Source organism: Scomber japonicus, chromosome 4, assembly GCF_027409825.1.
Source record: "Scomber japonicus isolate fScoJap1 chromosome 4, fScoJap1.pri, whole genome shotgun sequence".
Classification (NCBI taxonomy): Eukaryota; Metazoa; Chordata; class Actinopteri; order Scombriformes; family Scombridae; genus Scomber; species Scomber japonicus.
The window spans coordinates 24,711,051-24,733,908 of record NC_070581.1 but is presented as its reverse complement, the minus strand read 5'-3'; the positions used below and the strand labels follow the sequence as shown (position 1 = coordinate 24,733,908).

General features: G+C 42.3%; 1 protein-coding gene across 1 annotated transcript in view; it reads left to right on the top strand.

The window, feature by feature from the left end:
- The window catches only part of plxna2 (plexin A2), a 141,875-nt gene that overhangs the window by 102,299 nt on the left and 16,718 nt on the right, over positions 1-22,858 (top strand). The window contains exons 17-24 of the mRNA XM_053317321.1: positions 5,416-5,655; positions 6,759-6,902; positions 7,486-7,720; positions 11,571-11,713; positions 12,883-13,133; positions 20,729-20,795; positions 21,048-21,194; positions 21,854-22,013. Coding sequence (XP_053173296.1) covers positions 5,416-5,655; positions 6,759-6,902; positions 7,486-7,720; positions 11,571-11,713; positions 12,883-13,133; positions 20,729-20,795; positions 21,048-21,194; positions 21,854-22,013 — 1,387 coding nt within the window. The remainder of the gene's footprint in view (positions 1-5,415; positions 5,656-6,758; positions 6,903-7,485; positions 7,721-11,570; positions 11,714-12,882; positions 13,134-20,728; positions 20,796-21,047; positions 21,195-21,853; positions 22,014-22,858) is intronic.

Here is a 22,858-nt window from a genome sequence, read left to right as displayed (position 1 = left end):
GTGCTATCTCTCCTAATCGCCCCTCTAGCTCTCTTTGCTTCTTTAACTTCTGCCTGAACCCAGTAGTCTCAAGCGCTCCAATAAGCATCTGAATAATGCAGCTGGTAGCGAGGGTGGTCTGCATGCAGTGTTTAATTAAGAGTTTACTCTAAAATTTTTCCTTAGGCTTAATCTCAGTTCCACACTACAGCCCACCTAAATGTGAAGCCCAGTTTGTGTTTTACTGTCATACTGAAAATTATCACTTGTTTGAGAAACTTTAAAATAAAAACTGTTATCATAGAGGCTGTTGGAGGACAGTAGAGTTTGCGGAAGAGGGGTGAGGGGGTCAGTGGGGGGGAATGTAGGAGATGTGCATGATCAGGGGCAAGGAGACTCCTAATGGCTTTCAATGGAAGATTAACTGCGGTCAGAAGTCTTTGGTCAGCATAAAGAGCCCCAGTATAATCAAAGTCTCGGCTGCAGGAAATCGTTACAAATTGCATTTGAGCCCCTGTCCTGGGGGTCCTTGTTTAATTAAGAGGATGGGATTTCCTGTCTGTGGTGTGGGCAGAGGTGAGGAGGGCAGATGAATAGACAAAAGAGGAGTGGGAGGGATAAAGAGAGTGATGGGGGAAGAGAATGGGTAAAAGAATAGCGCTCTGTGCCCAGTAGTTTCTAACTAGTACAGTCAGCATACACACACTGTAGTGATAAAACATAAAAACATGCTCTAATACTGTAATTTCCAACTTTTTTTGTGACCCAGTTAGATTTTCTTTACCCTGGTAATCCCTTACCCTTGTGATCTCTTATGTTGAATGACCCTGTTTGGCAATCCACACCTTCATTTTTGAACCATTTCACTCATGGTACAGTATGGTTTTGAATGCATATAGCAAAGATACATTAAACAACTTGACAAATACCCACTGCACATACACACTCATTCACATTCTACACACGTTTGTTGATGCAAGCATAGTGTAGCATAGGCATAAACACATAGGTTGGTACTTACTGTGACCAGTTTCACATATTCCACTCTATCTAACCACCTTAATCTCATGTCTGATTTACAGAGAGACACATAAACTTCCTCGGTGCCTCACCTCAGTTAGGGATTTCTACACAAACGTGTTTCAGCATGGTTCCTCCCCCTCTGCAATCTCAGCTTCCTATTCCTGACATCAGTAGTCTAAAATTGGCCTTAAGTGTCTGACTTGCTTAGTGCTTAGTGTTCCTTTACTAAAAATCATAACTCTGCCTTGGGCTTTTTGTGCTACAATGTTCCCCCATGTAAGGACACGGTTTCCCTAAAAGACCTTTGTGAGTCATGAAAGCTTAGTAATTACAAGGAAAAGACAGATCTGCACTGTTTTATATGTAGAAAGGAGAGAAAACAATTGAGTGAGAGACTTCTGGAGACCTGACAAAATAGGATTTGACTGGTGTCTGTGTGTGTATTAGTGTGTGTTAGTGTGTGTCTGTGTGGGTGTGGGTGCGTCGCTGTCTGATTTGTCAGTTTCCAAAGCTTTGAAAGAGAGTTGTTCATCTCCACCCATGCCTCATCTGTTCCAACTCCGAACCTAGCGCCTTGCAAAAGAAGCCTGTGTCACTGTCTTGATTGCCCCCACAGCCACAGAGAATGAATTTCTATTAAATGCTAAGGTTACAATTACCTATCCTTCATCCCATCCCCACCCCCTCAGCCCCCTTTTCTCTTTTGTCACTAGAGGAAGGCAAACAGCAGAGCAGCCTATAGCAATAAGAGCTGCTGTCTGTCAGCCAGCCTTAAAATGATCACCTGTCTCCCGCTAAATTGCTTCTTTTCTCCCCCTCCCTTGTGTCACCTGCACAGATTCACAAAGAAACTGGGAGCACGAGGGAAAAAAAGACAATTTTCTTTGTGAAATGCTCTGTATCTGTCACCAGTTTCACAATTGAAACATTTATCATAATCTTGATTAAAGCTAAAAGGGTTATTTTCCAGCTCCAGAACATTTCCCTGTCCCAGAAAGATTTCATCTACCGCATTTGCCACACTTAAGACGTCTGGACTGAGTGTCAGACTTGGCACATGAGGTGAATTTGCAGCTGCTGCCGATCATATAAAGTGTTCGGCATCGGTGTGCCAGGCTTCTATCACTTCTGGGCCAATCAGGCTGATTGTCTGATGCACCGAGCACTAGAGGAGGGGGTCGATCACCACTACGATCAATGCTAATAGACACTCAGAACTTACAATTTACATGTTTGTGATGATTTTGTATTATGAGCTGTATGCATGTGTCTTACGCTGCCATACATATCAGAATCATCATGAGTGGTTCATTGAATCATGTCGGCATCTGGATTGTCCACTGCCTGGAGGGCTCTTAATACTTCCTCTCTGACATTTCTGTTGTGTGGCTTTGGTGTTGACTTTAAAAGAGGAAAAGGGCATGAAGTCGTGCTTAGAGTGACTGTTTACACTGAGTCACACCCTCATCGAAAGACATATAACACATGATTGTTTTACTTCCTGCATGGCACGTGTCTTAGAGGGACATTAAACTCCTGGTTCAGGCTCTGCATTAGCTTGTACTGTATAGTGTGCGGACCTTGTATGTATGGATGGATCAGAGCTGAAGTTAGAACTAATGCCAGTATTAGCAGTTGGTTGGAACAGCAGGCAGGCAGTAAAATAGACACAGTGTAGGAGTAACAAAGTACAGGAACAGCAGAACCGCCAGTGATTCGCGATTGAATGTTAGCCTCCAGATGACCTTTGACTCTGTGACCCCTCGCATTTCTCCTACGCACATCTCCACAGCCAGCCTTCTCTTATCCCTTATTCCTCTATCTCTTTCTCTCAGTCTCTCCAACTCCCTCACTACTACCCTGGCCAGAGACCTTTGAATGGTTGAGTGGGCTGTAGCAGCACAGTAGATCATGGTAATGTATTCAGCCAGAGGGGTTGGAGTGTTACTGCCTGAAAACACCCTGGCTTCCTCCAACACTAGAGAAACAAGACAAATGAGGCCAAGATTCCAATTATTTTCTCTATCTGTTGACCTCAATTTACTTTATCAATGCTGTACAATGTGTCGCTTCTTTCTCTGCGTGGCCTAAAGGAATGGATGTACTATTGTGTAGTCTAGTATTGGGAAATATACTGTTTTTATTGTGATGCCCTAGATATAGAGAGCAAGGCCCCTTTGTAGTATTGTAGTATTCTATTTAGAAAGTGGATGGAGTGGTATGAAATAAACTTGTTGGTAAAAAATTTGGAAATCCAATAGTTCATATAGATCCTTTTATAGTGCAGTCAGAATGCACTATACATTAATAAAAAGTACTTAGTATCTATCTTTCGTAAAGGGAGAAGTCTTGCAAAAGTGTCACAGTCTGATTGACAGCCATTGAAAGCCCCACCTACAGTGGAACCCAACCCCCCCCCCATTTGCTTTATAAAATCCCACAATGCCCCATTTACCCATCACTATTTATTCGCTCATCGCTTTGGATTTACACACGTCACACTCACAGCCGCGGCCAGAAAAACCTCCTACATGATAGCAGCAGTTTTCTATCCTGACAGGATTGAGCGAAGGAAAGGATTTATTTAAGAAGAGGGAAAAAAATGAAGAGGAAGAAGAGAGAAAGTGAGGACAGTGTTGAGAGAAAAAAAAAAGAAAGAAAAACTCACAGTATCCATCTCCGGCTGAGCAGATGGTAGTCAGAGCTGTAGTTGACTTGCAAATGTCTTGCAGTTCCCCCGTTACAGTCACGAGGATGCTGCAGGAGCATCTGGGCCTGTCTATATGTCACCATGCCTAAAGAAAAGCAACTCATATTAAACTTGACATGAACACTTTTATCCATTAAACCTTTTAATTCTCCATGTACTGACCAGAAGAATAAAAAGGAATTAATGTGCTCCATATTCATTCTGGAAAACAAATCATGACTGATAATGATTCACTCTCTCTTCTACAAAACACAAATCAATATTACACTATGAACAATTATGTCACACACTGTTTGAGTATGTATGACTTTTTACTGCTGTTGGATATTTGATTTTTGATTTTTAGAACAAGGTTACTGAATGTATGATTTACAGTGAAATAACATCAATGTATTGTTAAAGCCACAATTTTCAAAGACTCTGATCTCTGCTTACAATTTTTTAGTGGTTAATGTGATTTCACAGAACCTAAACTTCAGGAGTCCTATCTAGTCACGCTATCTATTTTTAAAAAGGCTTATCTTCTTGCTTGTGTCATGTGCTGTTACTATAGTTTGTAGAGTGAGAAATCTAAAGAAAAATCTCACAAGACCAGGGAAAGCTTGTTTCAAGACTTGTTCAGCTTCAGACTGGTAAAGCTTTATTGCTTTATATGTAACTGACTTTCATCCAGCCAATGCTTTGCACACATATACAGTATATATATAAGCGAAATCATTTTCAGACTTAGATTCAGTGCTCTATAGTACATGGTCAAAACACACATTTGTAGTCTGCATCCAAGTGAACAACATAAAGAGACCAATCCCTCTTTCTACCTGTACAGTCACACTCCTGCAACTTGCCTTGCACCATGCTGGTGAAGTACAATTGGTGTAGCCTACACACAGAATGAGTTTGCATCGATCTGCCTGGCTTGCTCTGGAGCCACAGACAACAGGTAGGAGGCGTGGTAGTTGCAAGCGTTCAGCAGCTTTGATGATATTTACCTCTAATTAAGTTTCTTCCCGAGAGAGAGAGCTCGGAGGGAGTGAAAGGAGATAAAAACCTCTCTGAGCAGAGTGCTGTGCAGCAATCAATCCTCTCTCCCCTTCCCTTTAGAACTGAGCCAGGGAGGATGGATGGAAGACAGGTCTCTCATCTGGGCAAACTGGAGAGAAGTAATAAAAGAGCCATAGCTCAACCTCTACCTGAGGAGACAGAGGAGCAATGCCTCCATCCTTTGTGGTTGTTGTCCTCCAGTGTTTTTCAGTGAAGCAGTAGCGGCAATTTATTTTCGACTTTATGGAGCTTTCCGTGGCAATAAAGATGAATTTAATGACAGACAATAAATTCTTTTCTCTGAAAAGAATGAGAATTTTATATGCCAATTATTAAGCTGCCGAGCTCCCTGCAAGGTTCATGTCCATAGTAATGTATTTCAGTGAAGCTCACACTTAAGGTTATAACAAACAGAGGGTGAAATTTGGTGTTTTCTTTAGGAGCCAGAGAAAAGAAAACCAAATGTCTGAGTTTATGCTTTTCTATCTAAATTTATCCTGGGTGACTGAATCACATTTCTTGTTTCATTTCAGGGATCTTGTGCTATCATAAGGTTGATCTATAGTACAGACTGTTAGAGTGCAGCACATCCTCAATAGAATCTCAAAAAATGGATTTTCTCCCTAACACATTTCCTCCTGTTTTTGTTTCACTCTCCCAAGGTGTGTAAAGTATTGAACACAACCAGTATGAGCTGCTACGCTCCATCCCTGATGGCAGAGTACCTCCCAGGTTTGGACACAGTAAAACATGCAGACGAGTTTGGGTTCATCTTCAACAATGTCCAGGCGCTGCTGGTCTACAACAACACCAACCTCCTCTACTACCCAAATCCTTACTTTGAGCCCCTGAGTACCACCGGTGTCCTGGAGCAAAAACCAGGCTCACCCATCATTCTCAAGGTACAGGAAATTAATGAGTATGGATTTTGCTGTTTGCTCATATTTTAAGTGTACTTGTTCAACCTCGTTCAACAGATTAGTCAGTGTAATCTTGGGACAGACACTGATTCCTCTAATTTCTCACTTATTGGGCACACTTGCCAATTTTGTTCTCACCACCTTTTGTATATTAGAGAATCAGAATCATTCAAAATTGACAGGCGTGTGCCGATTATCAGTAATTAGCACACTACCACACCCTCATTTCTCTATATAAGGAAAGCTCTGTTGGAGCGGTGCAGCAGTAGAGAGAGCTGTCACTCATTGCCATGAAGGCTGTGATGGTAAAAATATAGATTTAGTTTGCAAACATGTCAATGGAGCCCGATTATGAATCCTATATACAGCCTGTATACCTGTTACACCACTACCACGCAATACATTTCTAACAGAATAAAAAAGTTGGTAAACATGTAGATCTATGGAAATGATCTAAATAAGTCTCTACTGCTGCACCAGCTGCACACCGTGTCAGGCTGTGACAGACACTGAACAGGCTGGTAGTTATATGCTACGTAATCTATTATCATCTGAAAGTGGAACAATTATTACCAATTTCACACTTTTAAATGTTGTATATTTAGGCCAAATACTTTATTTTAAATAGCTGTGTTTCTAATATAGTGTTGAATAAATACTGACTACATCATATTTTAAAACTGTGGGACATTTATCATTATCATGGTTTAAGCATAGATTTGTACATACACACTGTTTGTGAATGAGGCCTATTGTTACTTTCTCTGGATAGCTGAATATATATAATTTATTTTTTGGCTTGTTATTGGAAGACCTAGAATTCATTGAGCAAAACATTTTATTCTTTCTCCCTGATTTGCAGCTGTTCTCCTTTACTGGCACTCAATATCAGTCACTTTCTTTGATCTCAGTATGGGATCATATTTGGCCCCAGCTGTGCCCAAACCAAGGGATCTAATTTATAGTGTCTTTAGGTGACAGATTGGCTTTGTGGATTTTTTGAAATTGTCTGATCTTCACTGAGCCATGTGTCTGAGTTTTTCTCTTAATTTCGCACCCCTCTGTCCATCTCTATGTGCCCACAGGGCAGAAACCTGGTTCCCCCAGCATCAGGAGGGGTGAAGCTTAACTACACAGTGCTGATTGGAGAGACTCCCTGCTCTGTGACTGTGTCTGAGAGCCAGCTGCTGTGTGAGCCGCCCAACCTCACTGGACAATACAAAGTCATGGTCAGTATGGGTCTGACTGTATTTGTGCAAATTGTTAGTGTCTTTCTTTCTAACTTTCTCTCCACTCTGTTTCCATCAGTCCCTATATTTGTGATTTCTTCTTCATAATAGTTGGCCTCTAAACTCCATTATTCGTGCTCTTATCATTGTTCATTCAGCTGAAGGAAAGGGGTCAAAGGGGGAGCAGTATGAGTGTGCTCTAGCTGTCAAAAGGTTCTGCCAGAATCCCCTGCAATTATTTTGTGTTGCCTGCACACTTATTGAGTGCAAGCCCCAGACTATTTCCCTCTCAACGTCAGGGTGTAGGTGGCTGCATGTACTTGCACTCAGTATCAATTTCAGCTGACAATATTTACCTACCTTTTGGCTAGGTTTCAGCAACTTGGCTTATGTATTGCTGTGTATCGGTTATCATTATAGTATTATAGATCCCAAGACCACTGATCAAAATTTGTTGAAATAAGAGTAACATCTCCATCTTACCTTTGTGTTTTAGATTTGAGAACCTTCTAAACTGTACTATGTAGTCAGAAGGGGGACATAAAGATGAAATGTGATTATGTGTATTTATGTCTCACCACAGGTTCAGGTCGGTGGTCTCCACGTCTCACCTGGTGCCGTCCACATCATGTCTGACAGCCTGCTGACCCTTCCGGCTATTGTCAGCATCGCCGCTGGTGGAGGCCTCCTCCTCATCATTGTCATCCTTGTCCTCATTGCCTACAAGCGAAAGTCACGTGAAAATGACCTCACCCTGAAGCGCTTGCAGATGCAAATGGACAACCTGGAGTCACGAGTTGCCCTAGAGTGCAAAGAAGGTGAGTATTAAAACAGTGAAGTCAGCATAGACCAGTCTAGCAGCCTACTGTTAGACTGTAGATTGTAGAGTGAGTGCGACTATGTGTCTACTTTTCTTGGAATATCCATTTAGAGCAAGTCATTTTAGAGGCAGCTCTATCACTTATGTAGTTGAATAGGCCTGGTAAATGCATTTCACTTGCATGCTGTAATCGTATAACAGGCATAAATGTGTATTTGTGCACATTGTACATTAAATAAATAACTGGTGGCCTGTGTGCTTTAAATAATGTAGTGAAAAATTCTTCAAATCTAGGTCAGTGACTCATCCTGGTTATATATCAAAACACACAGATTCAGTCAGTTAGCACTGCATGTGACCTGTCTCGTCGTTTTATTACTGCTTTCAACTGTAGTTTGCATGCAGGACACACACAAGAATACAGAGTTTCTCATTAAGGTGACATGGACCTCTTCCCAGCAAGAGGCACATTATGTTTATTAAGTTTTATTCACATCTTAACTGGAGAGGACACGCAATGGGTGTGTGTGTTTGTACCTGTGTCTATTTGTGTATGTGTTTTTGTGAGTTTTTCATGAAAGGGAACAATGAAAGTGCTTCATCATAAATTGTCAGTGTCAGTGCTATCTAACACATAGTTGCATTGAAATACACTCCTCCCTTGTATGGGCCTTTTTTCTTATCTTTATTCAAGAGCGTGGTCTTTCAGTTTGAGAGCATGATTTATTGACATTTTACATTCAGATTCAATAATTCCTTCCTTCAAACCCTGCTTTCGCCCTCACATAGCCCCTGCTTGCACGCAGATTTGCTCTGCTTCTGCTCAGACTGTATGATTACACTTCAGATGTTTTACTGCTTGCACAGATTTCTTGCTCCAGCTCTTCTCCTCGCACTCAAGCTGCTTCTGTCATCCGTTCTGCTCTCAGATTTCTGCTCTGCTTTCTTATTTTTTTTTGTACAACAAAACTGTCAAAATTCCCCAACCAATAGAAAGCCAATTGTAGTGCTGACCAATGAAATAATACCTGGCACCTTCTCTGCACTTTCACAACTTCTTAGAGAATCCCATATGGGCGGTTACTCTTTAACTGGGTTCATCCACTCTCACCCTGCACAGGGCTTTATTAAATGTACTTCCCTTGCTTTCTTTTACAACTTTTGGAATAAAAGGACAGTTAATATATATAATAGCGGCCGCACATTTTTTTAATAGCTACCTATAATATTAGCTATATAGCACAATGGCCTCCCATCGGTGTGCTAGGGGAGAACACGACTTCACCTTCATGACTCAGGAGGGGGCGTCAAGCAAATCGCTGACCAACGTAGATCACCATGTACCTAAAGTAAGTGTTTTTTTTATTTTAGTGGTGCTATTACTTCTTTCAAATGGAAATTGTGAAGTCATATATGCAGCACAAGAAAACATCCTTCATAATCATCCATGATGCTTGGCTTTAAAGTGTTGTATGTTACATGAACATTGTTGCTTGGCAACTAACAACAGAATGGACATTTTTTTATTTTTTTTATTCTGTATTTTAGTGTTTAGTATAAATAACAATAGCAAAGTTAACTAACACTAGCTCACACATTAAGACAGTAGAAAACAAAAGTGACAACAGTAAACAGCATTTGAAGAGAAGAAATAGACTTTGTTACAGCTACACAATATGAATGTAGTAGCTCATTGAAGTTGCTTTTGTTTTCTACTGTCTTTTGCTGTTGGTACTTTTCCCGTTCCTATACAATGTGTCCATTTTGTTCTTAGTTGCCCAGCACAGCACTTGAAAGCCAAGCATATCATCATGGATGTATGCTTATGCTGCAGATATAACTTTATCAATTCAATTTCAAGGAAGTAATAGCACCATTAAAATAAGAAACTTACTTGAGGTCCTTGACTTTGGCAGTTCCTGTTGGCCAGCGATCCGGTAGAGTCCTACTACTGCGTTCATCCATCCGTAGAGTCATGAAGGTGTAGCCGGTGTGCTAGACAGCTACTTATATTATTATAGTAAAAACATGTACAGACACTGGTATATATATTACGGTATCTGTCCTTTTATTTCAAAAGTAGTACAAGAAAGCAATGGAGTAGTACATTTAATAAAGCCCTGAAGGGCAGGAGTGGATAAACCTGGTTAGAGAGTAGCCGCCTGTACGTGAAGCTTTAAGAAGTAAAGCGAATGCGCCCACAAGGAAAGCGAGCAGGGATCATTTCAGTGGTCAACACTACACCTGGCCTTCTATTAGTAGGGGGATTTTTACAGGGCTATTGCACAAATCCAAGAGCAGAGCAGAAATCTAAGAACAGACGTTTCTTGAGTGCACAAAAGCAGCCTGAGTGCGAGGAGAAGGTTTAAAGTCATAGTGAGAAATCTGTGCAAGGAACAGTATATCTGAGTGCAAGCATACAGTTTGACCATAAGCAGAGCAAATCTGCATGCAAGCAGGGGGGATATCTGACTGCAAGGGAATAGTTTTAAGGGAAAGAATTACAAAATCCGAACATGAAATCAATAACTCATGCTTTCAAATTGAAGGACCACTGTCTTGAATAAAGATAGGAAAAAACTCAATACCTTTGGGGCTCAGGGTTAAGAGAGAGGGCACAGTAGGTCATCTGAGCTTTGACCTTCATCCCAGTGGGAAGACACCAGATAACCTCAGGCTGACCTCCAGTTACCACTCCAAACAGCAGTTCATCAAGTGCACTCGGCACAGTGCACAGTCTGCTCTGTAATGCGACATTCAGTTCCACATGAATGCCTTCGAATAAACACTGCTGATTGCCCCCCAGTGTCATCATCGGGGTCATTATAGCCAATCACTTCGATGGCAAAAGTGTGGTTTATGTTTGACAGTGTTCAGGCGATTTCATCAGTCCGAGAGGACCTTATTACTTATCCCCTCCAGCCACCCCTGATAGGCTCTCCGAGTGTTATTATGTAGCCAAAAAAGAATAAAAACATTGCATCAACTTTTCGAATGGTTAAATGACAGACAGACAGAAAGGCAAGCAGATAGACAGAGCAGGCAAACAGGGGGAATCAGCCACACACAGGCAGCCTTGGGAAAGGAGAAGATTAATGTTTTAACCATTAGCAGTGGCCAGGAGTGTACTGCCCCGCGGGGTGGATTTAGATGGGGGAACCTGGGTTCCTCCTTATGAGTATATACACTACCTGTGTGCCCGTGAGTGTTAGTGTGTAAACCCAGGAGTCGCAGGGAACCACGGGCCAGGAGGTGAGGGCTTAGACTGGTCGGGGATGGCAGAGTTTTGAGGAAGGTGTTGGGGGACTGCTGCTGCTCCTGTGATAGGCTGCAGACAGGGAGCCTCCCCAAGGGCGATGAAGCAAAGCAACAGAGCCGTAGGCCTGAACAGGAGTCAGCCAGGATGGAGCCAATTAACTAGTGCTCACCTGCAGCCTCACACTGAGATGACACACACTCTTTGGGGCCTTAGCTACAGCCAATTTACTGGCTGGTAGATAAAAATGAGTGAGAAGGGAAGGTGTGTGTGTGTGTGTGTGTGTGTGTGTGAGAGAGAGAGAGAGAGAGAAAGAGAGAGAGAGCTTTGTGTGTGTGTGTGTGTGTGTGTGTATGTGTGTGCTTTTTTTAAGGCTGAAATGTGAAATATTGAGTTTCTCTGACATGAAGACTATCTTGGGCTTTAACTGTCAGCTTCATCATAACGGTAATAAACACCATGAAGATAAGAAGGATTCACATATTTGGTCCTTGGGGATTAAAGAAAGATTTCATTCTCAGACTGCATGTCTCAAGTATTCCCTCTAACTGGTCCGTCTCTCTCTCTCTCTCTTTTTTTCCTTCTCTCCAAGCTTTTGCCGAGCTGCAGACAGACATCAATGAGCTGACCAGTGACCTGGACAGAGCAGGCATCCCCCATCTGGACTACAGGACGTACGCCATGAGGGTCCTCTTCCCTGGAATAGAGGATCATCCAGTCCTCAGAGAACTGGAGGTAATGAGAGACAGAGAGCAAGAGAGAGCGATGGAAAAGAAGATGACTGAGACACATAGACAGCACACGCGTTACGAGAGGGCAAGGGAGGGTCAAACTGAGGTAAAAAGAGAGGTAGTGAGAGAGTGGTGGAGTGTGTCTGCCCTCACCATTTCCCCTGCAGCGTAACCTCCATAAGCGACAAAGTGCTCGAAGGGGAAAGGATACCAGTGGGCCTCTTATCCTCTTTCAACCCTCTGGTCTCACACGCATAGACACATATTGCCAATCACGCTGGGAAACACACACACACATACACACAAATACACCTTACATGCAAGCTCCCTCATGAAAAACAGGGTCCCAGCACATGGCTATTTCACCCACCAGTGGATGCAGTATGAGGGGTAATGAACTGAGTAATTCCCAATCCTCAGGCAGGACTGTGGGTTCCTCCACTGAGGGGAAAAAACTGGCTGGTTAACATTTTTTCACTCCTCTTCATGGGGCCAGAGTAGTGCCTGGAAATGAGTTTATTTTACATAGAATAAACAATGGTTGGGTCCCAGAGGATGAAACTATCAAGGATAAACAGATTGAACATGATAGAAATGGCATGCATGGCGTAGAGGTCCACCTTTTTATTTGTACGGATCAGATGTGCCCTGTATGCTAGAGGTCAAAGGTGATTTTTCTTCACATTTTAGCACACTGATATTCAGTAAGCTACAAATGCCCAAACAAGATTTCCAAACTTGAACAACTTCAACACACATAAATATATAGAGACTGAGTTTTATGACTTTAGGATTGTCTCGCCCTGGCAAGTTATTTGACATGTGACTTGAAAGTGATGTGGCTGTTCACTCCGGGTACAATGCTCTTTAACAGAGCTGGGTCAATAATTGATTAAGATCGTCTCAGTTACTCACCACAAGTGGGAACTTCTGTCTGCCTGAAGTGAAACACGAGTAGGGATTTTGATGCCTTTGGAAAAATCTTTGTCACGTGTGAGACAAGGTCAGGATGAAATTTGAGGAGTAACCGTCCTTTTCAGAGCACAATGCAGGTCATTAGCATTTAAATAATTGCTGGTACATTTATTATTGAAATTAGTGCTGGAAAGTGATTAACACTAACACACCTTGTTCTCCCTCCCTTCCTCTGTCCAGGTGTCAGGAAATGGTCAGCAGAATGTGGAGAAGGCCCTGAAGCTTTTTGGCCAGCTCATCAACAACAAAGTGTTCCTGCTCACCTTCATCCGAACACTGGAAATGCAGCGTTCTTTCTCCATGAGGGACCGCGGCAACGTGGCCTCACTTATCATGACAGCACTGCAAGGACGACTGGAGTACGCCACTGACGTTCTTAAACACCTGCTGTCAGACCTCATCGACCGCAACCTAGAGAGCAAGAACCATCCCAAGCTGCTGCTGCGAAGGTAACAAAGCATATGTTTAAACAAACATAATGATAATGTCCTGAAGGAGTATGGGCTTTGTTCACTTTGCGCTGTGTTGCACTCTGCTAAAATAAAATTGAATGTGTTAAATGTATTAATCAATTTATATTAGGTAGATTTAAATATTGCCCCCCAAAGAACAAACAACAGAGAATAACTTGTTTTTTATTAGAACATAAGATCAATCTTAATGCTTCTGGTTTGACTTTGAAATCATTAAAAAATAAGAAAGAAAAGTCAATCACAGTAACATAAAGTAATTATAACATACTAAAGCCTCTTTAATTTGAAACACTATCATATTCAGAGAAATACCTTAATCCCCAGAAACACTGTTTGCTCCTCAAAACAGTTTCAGGTGTTTGAATTTTAATTCACTCAAAACAAGACAAGAACATACTGAAGATGCATTCCTATCCTGTGCCTAGAGGATAGTAATACAGATACTGAAAAGTCCTCATTTAAAACCATGTAAAGAAGCGCTGGGTTTGTAGGAGGATGTTGATCCGTATAGACAGATGGATCAGGATTGATTTAGAGCTGCATGTTCTTGCCCCTTTTTTCTAGTGGGTGGAATACATTCAGATTTTCCCTTGTGCTCCCTTGTAGACACTTCATAGAAACTCATAATGAGTGCTGCGTGAGTTAAACACTGTGCATCTTCACATCAGGAGAAACATCTGAATTCTCTGCATTATTCCACATTCTCTCTCTCGTGCTCTGTCTTTCCTCCCTGCTCTCTCTCTCAATGCCAATGTCAGACTCACTTATCCTCCAGACTCAGAGTCCTTATAAAACATTCAGGAGTGGTTCAACTTCACTTTTTTTTCCCTCCCTTTCGTACATTGTTTTCCAGAGTAGTCGGGATGATGTGCTTTAACTTAAAACACCTGCTAAGTCTTTGCCCGAGTGTCCTTAGCTGCCTCATTGGCTCTGTCGGCATAGAAACAGGTTAAATGACTTATAACAATAGTCCTAGTACAGATACTGACTGCTTTATACATGTTTTAGATTATGTTTACATGACTAATGCGCAAAGAAAGTGAGAGGAAGGCAGCTGCTATACTTTCAGACAACTTCATTCAAATGTTAATGTTCCATTTTGTCTCTATTTGAAAAACCAACATTGATAATCAGAACAAATAACCGGCTGACAGAAAAGAGAGCACAGAGAGGCAAACAGAAGAAAGAGGTTGAAACGCGACACAGCGTCAAATGGACCTGGATTAAGCTGTTATTCCACATGACAGCGGGGCCCCACGTCACCTCTAAGTTTTCATTATCCTCTCTTATTAGGAACACAGTGGTACGTAATCCTCGGGTCCTGCCGTTGCAGCCTGGAGGGCTAAATGTCCTATAGTTTTTACATTTTACTCCCCGTTTTTGTGAGGAATTTAAGGGATTATCGATTTGACATGGCTCTTTGCTGTTGTTGTCTTCCTCATCGCCTATTTAGAGAAAAGCCGGCAGTCAAGGCAGCCAGCTGACTCATACATACACACACACACACACACACACGTCTATGATGATAGTCAAATTGAGCATGTCTCTAAGCAGTAATTGTGTTTGTGCAGGGTGTAGAGTGAGGCTGCTGTGCTGTGCTTTGTTGCCATGTTCCCATTCAGTTGTCTTTTCTATCGGCTTTCTCCAGTCCATTATCACGTATAATAGGATAGTGAAATGCTAAGAACCCCCTCTGTTTTCTGTTATTAATGAATTAGCAACATGTAAACAGATCCTTGTGCTTTTTTTATGGTGTTCAGATGTGTCTGTTTGTGTACCGCGTGTGTGTCGGTGTGCTGGTTCTGTGTGTTGTACTGGCTCTATGAATAAAGCTGAGTCTGTGATATTGGAATCCAGTCTGCTCTCAGTAGATTACTAGTGGTAGCGGTCACTCTGAATGTTGTTCTGTATGAATTATTGGTGAGCTCACAGTCCCTGGGCAAAGTTTACATGGCTACAGAAGAGAGCCAACATACCTCCAGGTCACACAACCCACTTCCTGTTCTCATTTATTTTACAGTGGCTTGAAAGTGCATCCCAAGATACGTTTGAGAGCTTTGCTTCTCTCTCCGTAGCTCAGCTGTCATTGACTGTGTTTCTCGAGAGGGGAACAACCTCGCATGTCCGACATTTTAGCAGAAAACCACAATCGCACAAGCAGTGAAGATGAAGACACAAAAATAGCTCCATCTGTCATAGTGTTTCAACATGTTCTTATCATGTGCCATAAGTGAAGACTTCAATTTGACTGTGTACAAATGACTGCTTATTAAAGGATTGGACTCAGACATATTCAGTATTTCTTGATTACTGTCAACAAAAGCCATGAAAAGACCAAAATCAGCCAATTGTTTGTCTGTCTCACAATATTTCCCTTCTTAATATTTAAAAACAGAGTATATAATTTAATTTTCAAAAAAAAGAATAAATACCCTCCTAAAAGAGCCGGGCACTGTAGTTTTTAGTAAGCGTCACTAACACAAGATTTGTCAGGGGCTAATTTTAGCCACAGATTTGGTGCTCTTGTGAGTAGTTGCACCAGCAGGATGGTGTATGTGGGGGGTCGATTTGAAATAAACAGCTGTGCCCATGTTCACATAAAAGAGGAACATGTTATTCAGTGCAACTGTGAGGCTCCTTTATGAGGTTTTAATAGTTTTGGGACAACAATTGAGCTCAGAGGGATATGCTCTATTAGGCTACACATGCAGTATTAGTTACTAGAGTTTATTAATCTTTTTGAGACAGAAGTATCCCATCTAAATGTTAACAAAAGATTAAAAAAACCAAAGGATTAGAACCTGCTGACAACTCTACAAAGTTTTACAGTAGATTAATGTGAGAGTATGTGTGCTGTATAGTGTAGTGTAGTGTAGTGTATGTGTGTGAACTATAAGCTAGTGTTGGCACAGTATGTGTACATAGCACAGAGGGGAGCTTTGACACAGTATCAATGCGGTACAATGTGGCTGCCCTAGCACTTCCTGTGGTGAGCCCAAGTGAGAAGATGGACTACCATGCCATCGCTAACCACAGCACAGAGGGAAAGGGGGAGAAGTAGAAGGGAAATAAGGGGAAAGGCTGAGAATGTAGAACAAGCCACACATGAGTGGGATTCAGCAGTGGAGTTACAGTTAATAAACATCTTCATTCAGCAAATTACATGGAGGTGGAATACTTTCCAGAGAGAAGTTACGTGGGCGGCGCATTAAAGATGCTGCATACAAACTTGTTCACTGATTAACATTAACACTGCGTCTTCTTGCCTGCATCTCACCATCTCTGTATGCCTCCAACATACCTTTTTTTTCTGTATTCATCTCACATATACTCTGTCTCTCACATGGCTGATTATCTCCTGATAGTATTTTTTTTCATATTTGAGTGTTTAATTGCTGATGCACTATCTATACTTTATTGGGAATGATAATATTAGATTAACTTATATCAGTCTACAGTCACTACACTCTTAGCTTAATATAGAGTCATAACTGTAGATACGGCTATAATAATTTCAGATTTTTGATAACAAAGGCACAGAGGAATGTGGCTCTCTTGCCTAGTTTTCCGGGCTAAAGGTAGATTGAATAAAATGGCTGTTAAAATACCATCCTTCTCCTTCACTGGTGTTAAGTGTCTGCTGAGATCTGATGGATACATTCACTGACAGTATATTTGACTTTGTAGCCCTTAACATGCTTATAGTAGTTCATAAATATGCATCTAACAGGCATGCTTCATTAAATTTCCATTCATTTGAATATCTGTTCCTGTCCTGAAAGAATGAGCTGAAGTGCTTCTGTATATCATAGAGTGAGAATGAATGCACATGAAAAGCCTCTTGGCAGAATAAGGATGGGAAACAAATTGTTGTTCTTTATTTGAGTATGTAGTCAAGAGCATAATAGTTGCTGAGAGTACAACACACACGACATCAGCTCATATCATTGGCTGAGTATAATGGTGAGCTGGAAGTGTTTAACTGCCAGAGGGCAGTTTGTATATATTATAATGTAGTTTTTCCTTGACACATACTCTTTTTCCTGTTATGCTCAGCTAAGTGCTAGATCCCATTTCACCATCTATCATATCAGTCCAGTGAAAACAAGTTATATCATGTACAGTATCTTACCTTCATGTAACAAAGATATAATATCCCCAGGCAGTTAAGTTCCTGAAATCATGTTTGAAGGGTGCACTCGTGCTCTTCTAAGGCGTGTTTTTCAAAGATACTCTGGTCTCTTTGGTATTTAAAGATTTCGGATGCCTTCCACTTTCTTTGTCTTGATAGAGAAAGATTTTAGCTGGCAGACACTTACATTCTCCTAAAAGCTTTTTGAAAGCAATATCTAAGCTTTGACAATGTGTTTGATTTCCCCCACTCTCCGGTGCACTAAGAAGAATTGATGCTGCACCTCGTGGTGTTTGGATTGTATTTTGCACCATTAGTGAAATAGGTTCTTGCACTCACTTTCTCTGCCTGCACTACATCTCTGGTGCTCATTCCAACCTCCCCACTAGAGTCCTTATGTCTATTGTCATTTCACAGCTTTGCCCTCTCTTTCCGCCTGTAGTTATTACTGAAATTCTTCTGATGTTTGATGACCCCCATCAGAACATAGTAGAATAGCCATATACTTCTTTCTTTTTTTTACATTAAACTCGATCCTCCATTCAATCCATCTTCTTCTTAAGTTTTGCCACAGCCACTCTCTTTACCCAGTTTCTTTTCTTTTCTCTTCTTTATAATGTTCTTTTAATGGAATCACAGAACATTGCTTCTATCACCTTGAGACTTTTCAATCTTGTTTTATTTTTCTCCTCAGCGTTTTTGTAATGAGATTTCCGCCCATGCAGAGCAATGGAGTACAGCGTTATTAAGAGAGAGAGTATTGTGTTTGGCATTAGTTTCATTGAAAGACATTCCACTGCCTGCTAATATAGCCACCCCCCGCACACCCCTCCACCCCTCCACCCCAGCTGCCATTAGGAGAGTAGAGATGGGAGGATGCAAGGCCCCTCTTAAACACTATGTGGGATAATGAAATCCTGATGTTCATTAATGAAACTCAATTAATAGAAAGAAGGAAGTGAAGGCAGATGAGGAGGAGGACAAGAAGGAAAGGAGATGGTGGAGAACAAAGTGCCTCAACCCCCCCCCCCCCCCCCCAACATTCAAAAGGAGAGATATTAAGGGGGAGTCAGCACAGCCCACGCACAAAAGGCTTTATTTGACTTCCTTCTTCGGGACTTGCTGAGCTTATTAAAACGCTTAATAGGTTCCATTAACTTCTAACACATTGAAGTCTCATACAAGCGGGGAGGGGTGCATGGTAAGCATGAGGGGGGCGGGAAGGGGGGGCAAAAAGGGGTGAATTCTGGTAGAGGAAGGAGGGCAATTACACAGGGATTTGGGGTATTGTCCAAAAAAAAAATCTGCAATATATTTAGGTTTATTCAGCATGAAAACAGCCCCGGGCACTCAGTGTTTTCAAATGAAGACTTTTTATTCTGCAGCATGCAAGGTTGTAGATACTGTTTGTTTGTCTTTCTTTATATATGTTCATACTCTCACCTGTGTGTTTGTATCAGAATGGCAAAGGGGAGAACATAAACCTTGTGAGCCTGCCATCAAAAAGGATGCAGTCACGCGCACGCTGTTGTTCAGCTTTTCAGCAATATTTACTCTCATCCTGTAGCTGAAACTGGGTGAGCTAATCTACATCTTTTTCCCCCCCTGCTGGCACATCGCACTTCAAATAGGCTGTCACCCAGCTCTCCATCCTCTCAACGAGCTGCCAATAGACTGGCCGGCAGATTGCTCTCAGAGGAATAGCCTCCAGGCGTGAGAGACTACATCACAACTCATCCGAACGTCATTCAAAACAACATATAACCTCTGCTCTTATTGTCCTGCAGCTGAGGAAAGAAAAGTTGTGCATTTCTATTTGAAAGTGATGGAGAGTGAAGGAGTCTCTATTGCTTTCAATGTAATAAGACAGAGAGAATGACTGACTGATTTTCTTGTCTCAGTGACTAACATGCTGGCTGCTGTCACCTCCCCTGACGCAGACAATCTTGGACTTCTGCTTCTCTTGCAACACTTGTGTATAGCTCTCAAATACGACTTAACGCAATTATCTCCATAATAGTCATAATCTCCCTTAAGGTCCATTCAGAGTCTGAATAGGTATAATCATCCTTAGCTCTGAGGAAACAGAAGTCTTCTAGCTTGTCTTTAATACCTGGCTGCTTTGATTCTGGCTAATCCTCAGTTCAGCACAGCGCTGTAAGGCCCCTCCATCATATCCACTAGTGTAATCACAGTAATTTCCTGCTACATTAAGAGGGCCATTTTTTTCAGTGTGTTGCCATTTAAACCGACAACGCTCATGTACAAGCTGATGGGGAGGGATCATTTTGTAACCAGGTGACAATCGCAAGCTGTCGCACTAATGCAGCAGTGCAGTCGATGAGGCACTTTAGCATGGCATGTTAACTTGTTAATATGTACAGCAGCTATGTTTGAGCTAGTAGGAGAAATGGCAGCGATAATGTTGTGGACCAAAAGCTACAGTGGCAATTTCCAATCCAACACAGCTGACTATTGGTGTTGTTCAGATTGGGTTTTTAATTTTTCCTGCATGCAGGTTTGTGCAGTAGCCGAACAGAGAAGGCGCAAGAGCAGGGCATAGTTTTTACAAGATGAGGTGGGAGCTTTTTTTTTTGTTATTCACCTCAGGTGCTTGTCCACATGAGCTGCTGCACAGAACTAACCCTTTCATCTATCGTGCTCGTTAACCATTCCCACTTGGCTGTTTGGTATTTCTATGTTTTTTAAGTCTAACTTCTGTTTTTCTAGTGTTCCATGATGGTGCTAATGAGGCAGAGGGGATGTTTGTCTGGCATTCAGTGAAAAGATATGAGCAGGAATCATAAAAGCGGTATACACACAGTCCGCTTGTGTGCTCTGCGGTAGAAATATTCGAGAGGTCATTGCACGCTTGTGTGTTTTCATGCCCAATCAAGCCCAGCAGCAAGCTGTACCTCCATGTGTGATTGACTGGGAAGGGATAGGAGGTAGGGGATGAAGAAGAGAGGAAATGAGAGGAGAAGAGATCGTTTTGGCTGTGATCAGGCGTTACCTGGCTGTGACAGCACTCGTCTCTCTCAACAGCTGAGGCTTGTCACAGCTGCTGATGTCCCGCTGTGTTCAACCACACGTGAATAGGCACACATACACACACACACACACACACACATTCGATCACACTCCCACCCTTGCATACACAAGCGCACACTCTTTTTTTAACATGTGCACGCAAACTATGCACGCACGCACAGATGCCCTCTTTCTGCTCCGCTCTGTTCTGTTCACTCACTGTGACCGCAGAGTTGCAGGCAGTACATGAGCAAAACCAATGGCAGGATGCGCCAAGATAACCTCCCTGAAGTCTTGCACATAGCCTCATGAATTATGGAACACTTCTATTATCTGAAAGTTTTGGAATATCAAGCGAAAGAACAGAGTTATATTTTGCTTTTCCTGTTTTTTTTTCATGTAATTTCAGAACAGAATCGGTTGCGGAGAAGATGCTTACAAACTGGTTCGCCTTCCTCCTTCACAAATTCCTCAAGGTTAGTACACCGAGCAACATGTGCGGTGTGTGTGTTTGCATATGTATGTGTTTACGCCTACATATCTCCATCTATCTTGTGTATCTTGTTAAGCGTTCTAATTTAAAAAGTGTGATTGTACATTTTCCAATATGTACGGCACAGTTTGTAAACTTGCTGGTGTTTTCAGTCTAGAGAATTTTTGTGTTTATGCTGTGATGTTCTCTCATGCGTGAATCTGTTGGGTTGTCTGACTTTCGTGTGTGTTCACAGGAGTGTGCTGGGGAGCCTCTGTTCATGCTGTACTGCGCCATCAAGCAGCAGATGGAGAAGGGGCCCATCGACGCCATCACTGGAGAGGCCCGCTACTCCCTGAGTGAAGACAAGCTCATCCGCCAGCAGATCGAGTACAAAACCCTGGTACGTCACACTCGGCGAGGCACACAAGGAATTCTCACAGAGGCTCACAGATATACAGAAACACACCGGTAGACCCATAACACAGATACTCTGCAGAATTGGCAGCTCTTGACTTTTTCACTATATATATTTTTTTTTTTTCCGATGACATAGCTGTGTCTGCTATGTTGGGTTCCCTGCTTCCTTAGTGGGAAGAAAATTAACTAATGATCCCACAGGCTCCAGTGTTGGTCCAACATCAGGGTTGGTGGCTGTGGAGATTTGAACACACCAAACAGCTCCTCTACACACACACACAGACACACACACACATGCACACACAGAACAAAGCACTCACACAGACAGCATGTGACATGACAATGCTCTGATTGCTCTGACTGGGAATTTGGCTCATTACGTGCTAATACCCCGGCAGAGCTGGAAATTGGTGTCCCGCCGAAGGTGTGAAATTAGATTTCGGGATGCCAGCGAGAGCGGAAATGGTTTCTCAAAGCTCCTGCCATGCTCCAAGGAGACTCTAATGAGGGCGAAGCCTCAAGCTGGACCCGTGTCCAGGCAGTAACAGGACAGCTCTTGCCTCTCTCTCTCTCTGTGCCTTTATTTCATTCTGTGATTTTTCTCTTCTATTTTCTCCGTTTCTCCCTATCTGTGCAATCCAGATCCTGAACTGTGTTAACCCAGACAATGAAAACAGCCCAGAGATACCAGTAAAGGTGCTGAACTGTGACACCATCACCCAAGTGAAGGAGAAGATCCTTGATGCTGTTTACAAGAACATGCCCTATTCTCAACGGCCACGTGCTGTCGACATGGACCTCGGTATGACACATGCACTCATACCCATGTACACACACACACACATATACACACACATACACACATTCCAGATATTCACAGATGCAGTTGGCAGGTGTAAAATCCTTCACACCCACAGATTAATGTAACAGTGAGAGAAAACCTAGCCATGTGTACAGATTATCAGTGCATTAGTGTGATAAAAGCTGTGTTCTTGCTGCACAGCCAGCCAGCCAGCCTCAGTGTGCTGCTGCCAGGCCTTCTATCAAACTGACTGACATTGTGTGGTGCATCCCTCCTTCTGGCTGCTTTCGCTGCCTGGTAATGCCAATAAGACACAGAAGATCAAGATCGTGAAGTGTGCGTGTATGTGTGTGTATGTGTTTTTGCGTCTGTGATGTGTCTGTCTGGCTGACCCAGGTAAGAGCTGACAGACAGGCTCGCAAGCCTCACGCTGGGCTCCACTCCCACGCAGACTGCTCCTTCCATCCTCGCCTGTCCGTAACTTGCCTCCCATTGCCCCGTCCCTCTCGTTTTTCTTTCTCTTCACATGGGCAGAGAGAACAAAAGCCCCCCCCCCCCCCACTTGCTGCAAATCAGCACATTATCCATCATTCCACAATATTCGTCCATTCAGTGTCCTTTCTCTTGTTCTCTTCAGTCCATTACCTTGAAAATAATTCAGTAGGTTGATCTGTGCATGTCTGTTTGTGTATATAATTTTGTGGGTTTTTTTTACTGGTTTTCTTTTACTCTGTAGAGCAGAGTGTAGCTTAGACAGTTTCGGAAGGATGTTGTGCCAGGCAGGGATATCATGTGGTCATCTGGCATGGGGACAAGTAATAAAACCCAGTCAACAGAGGAGAAAA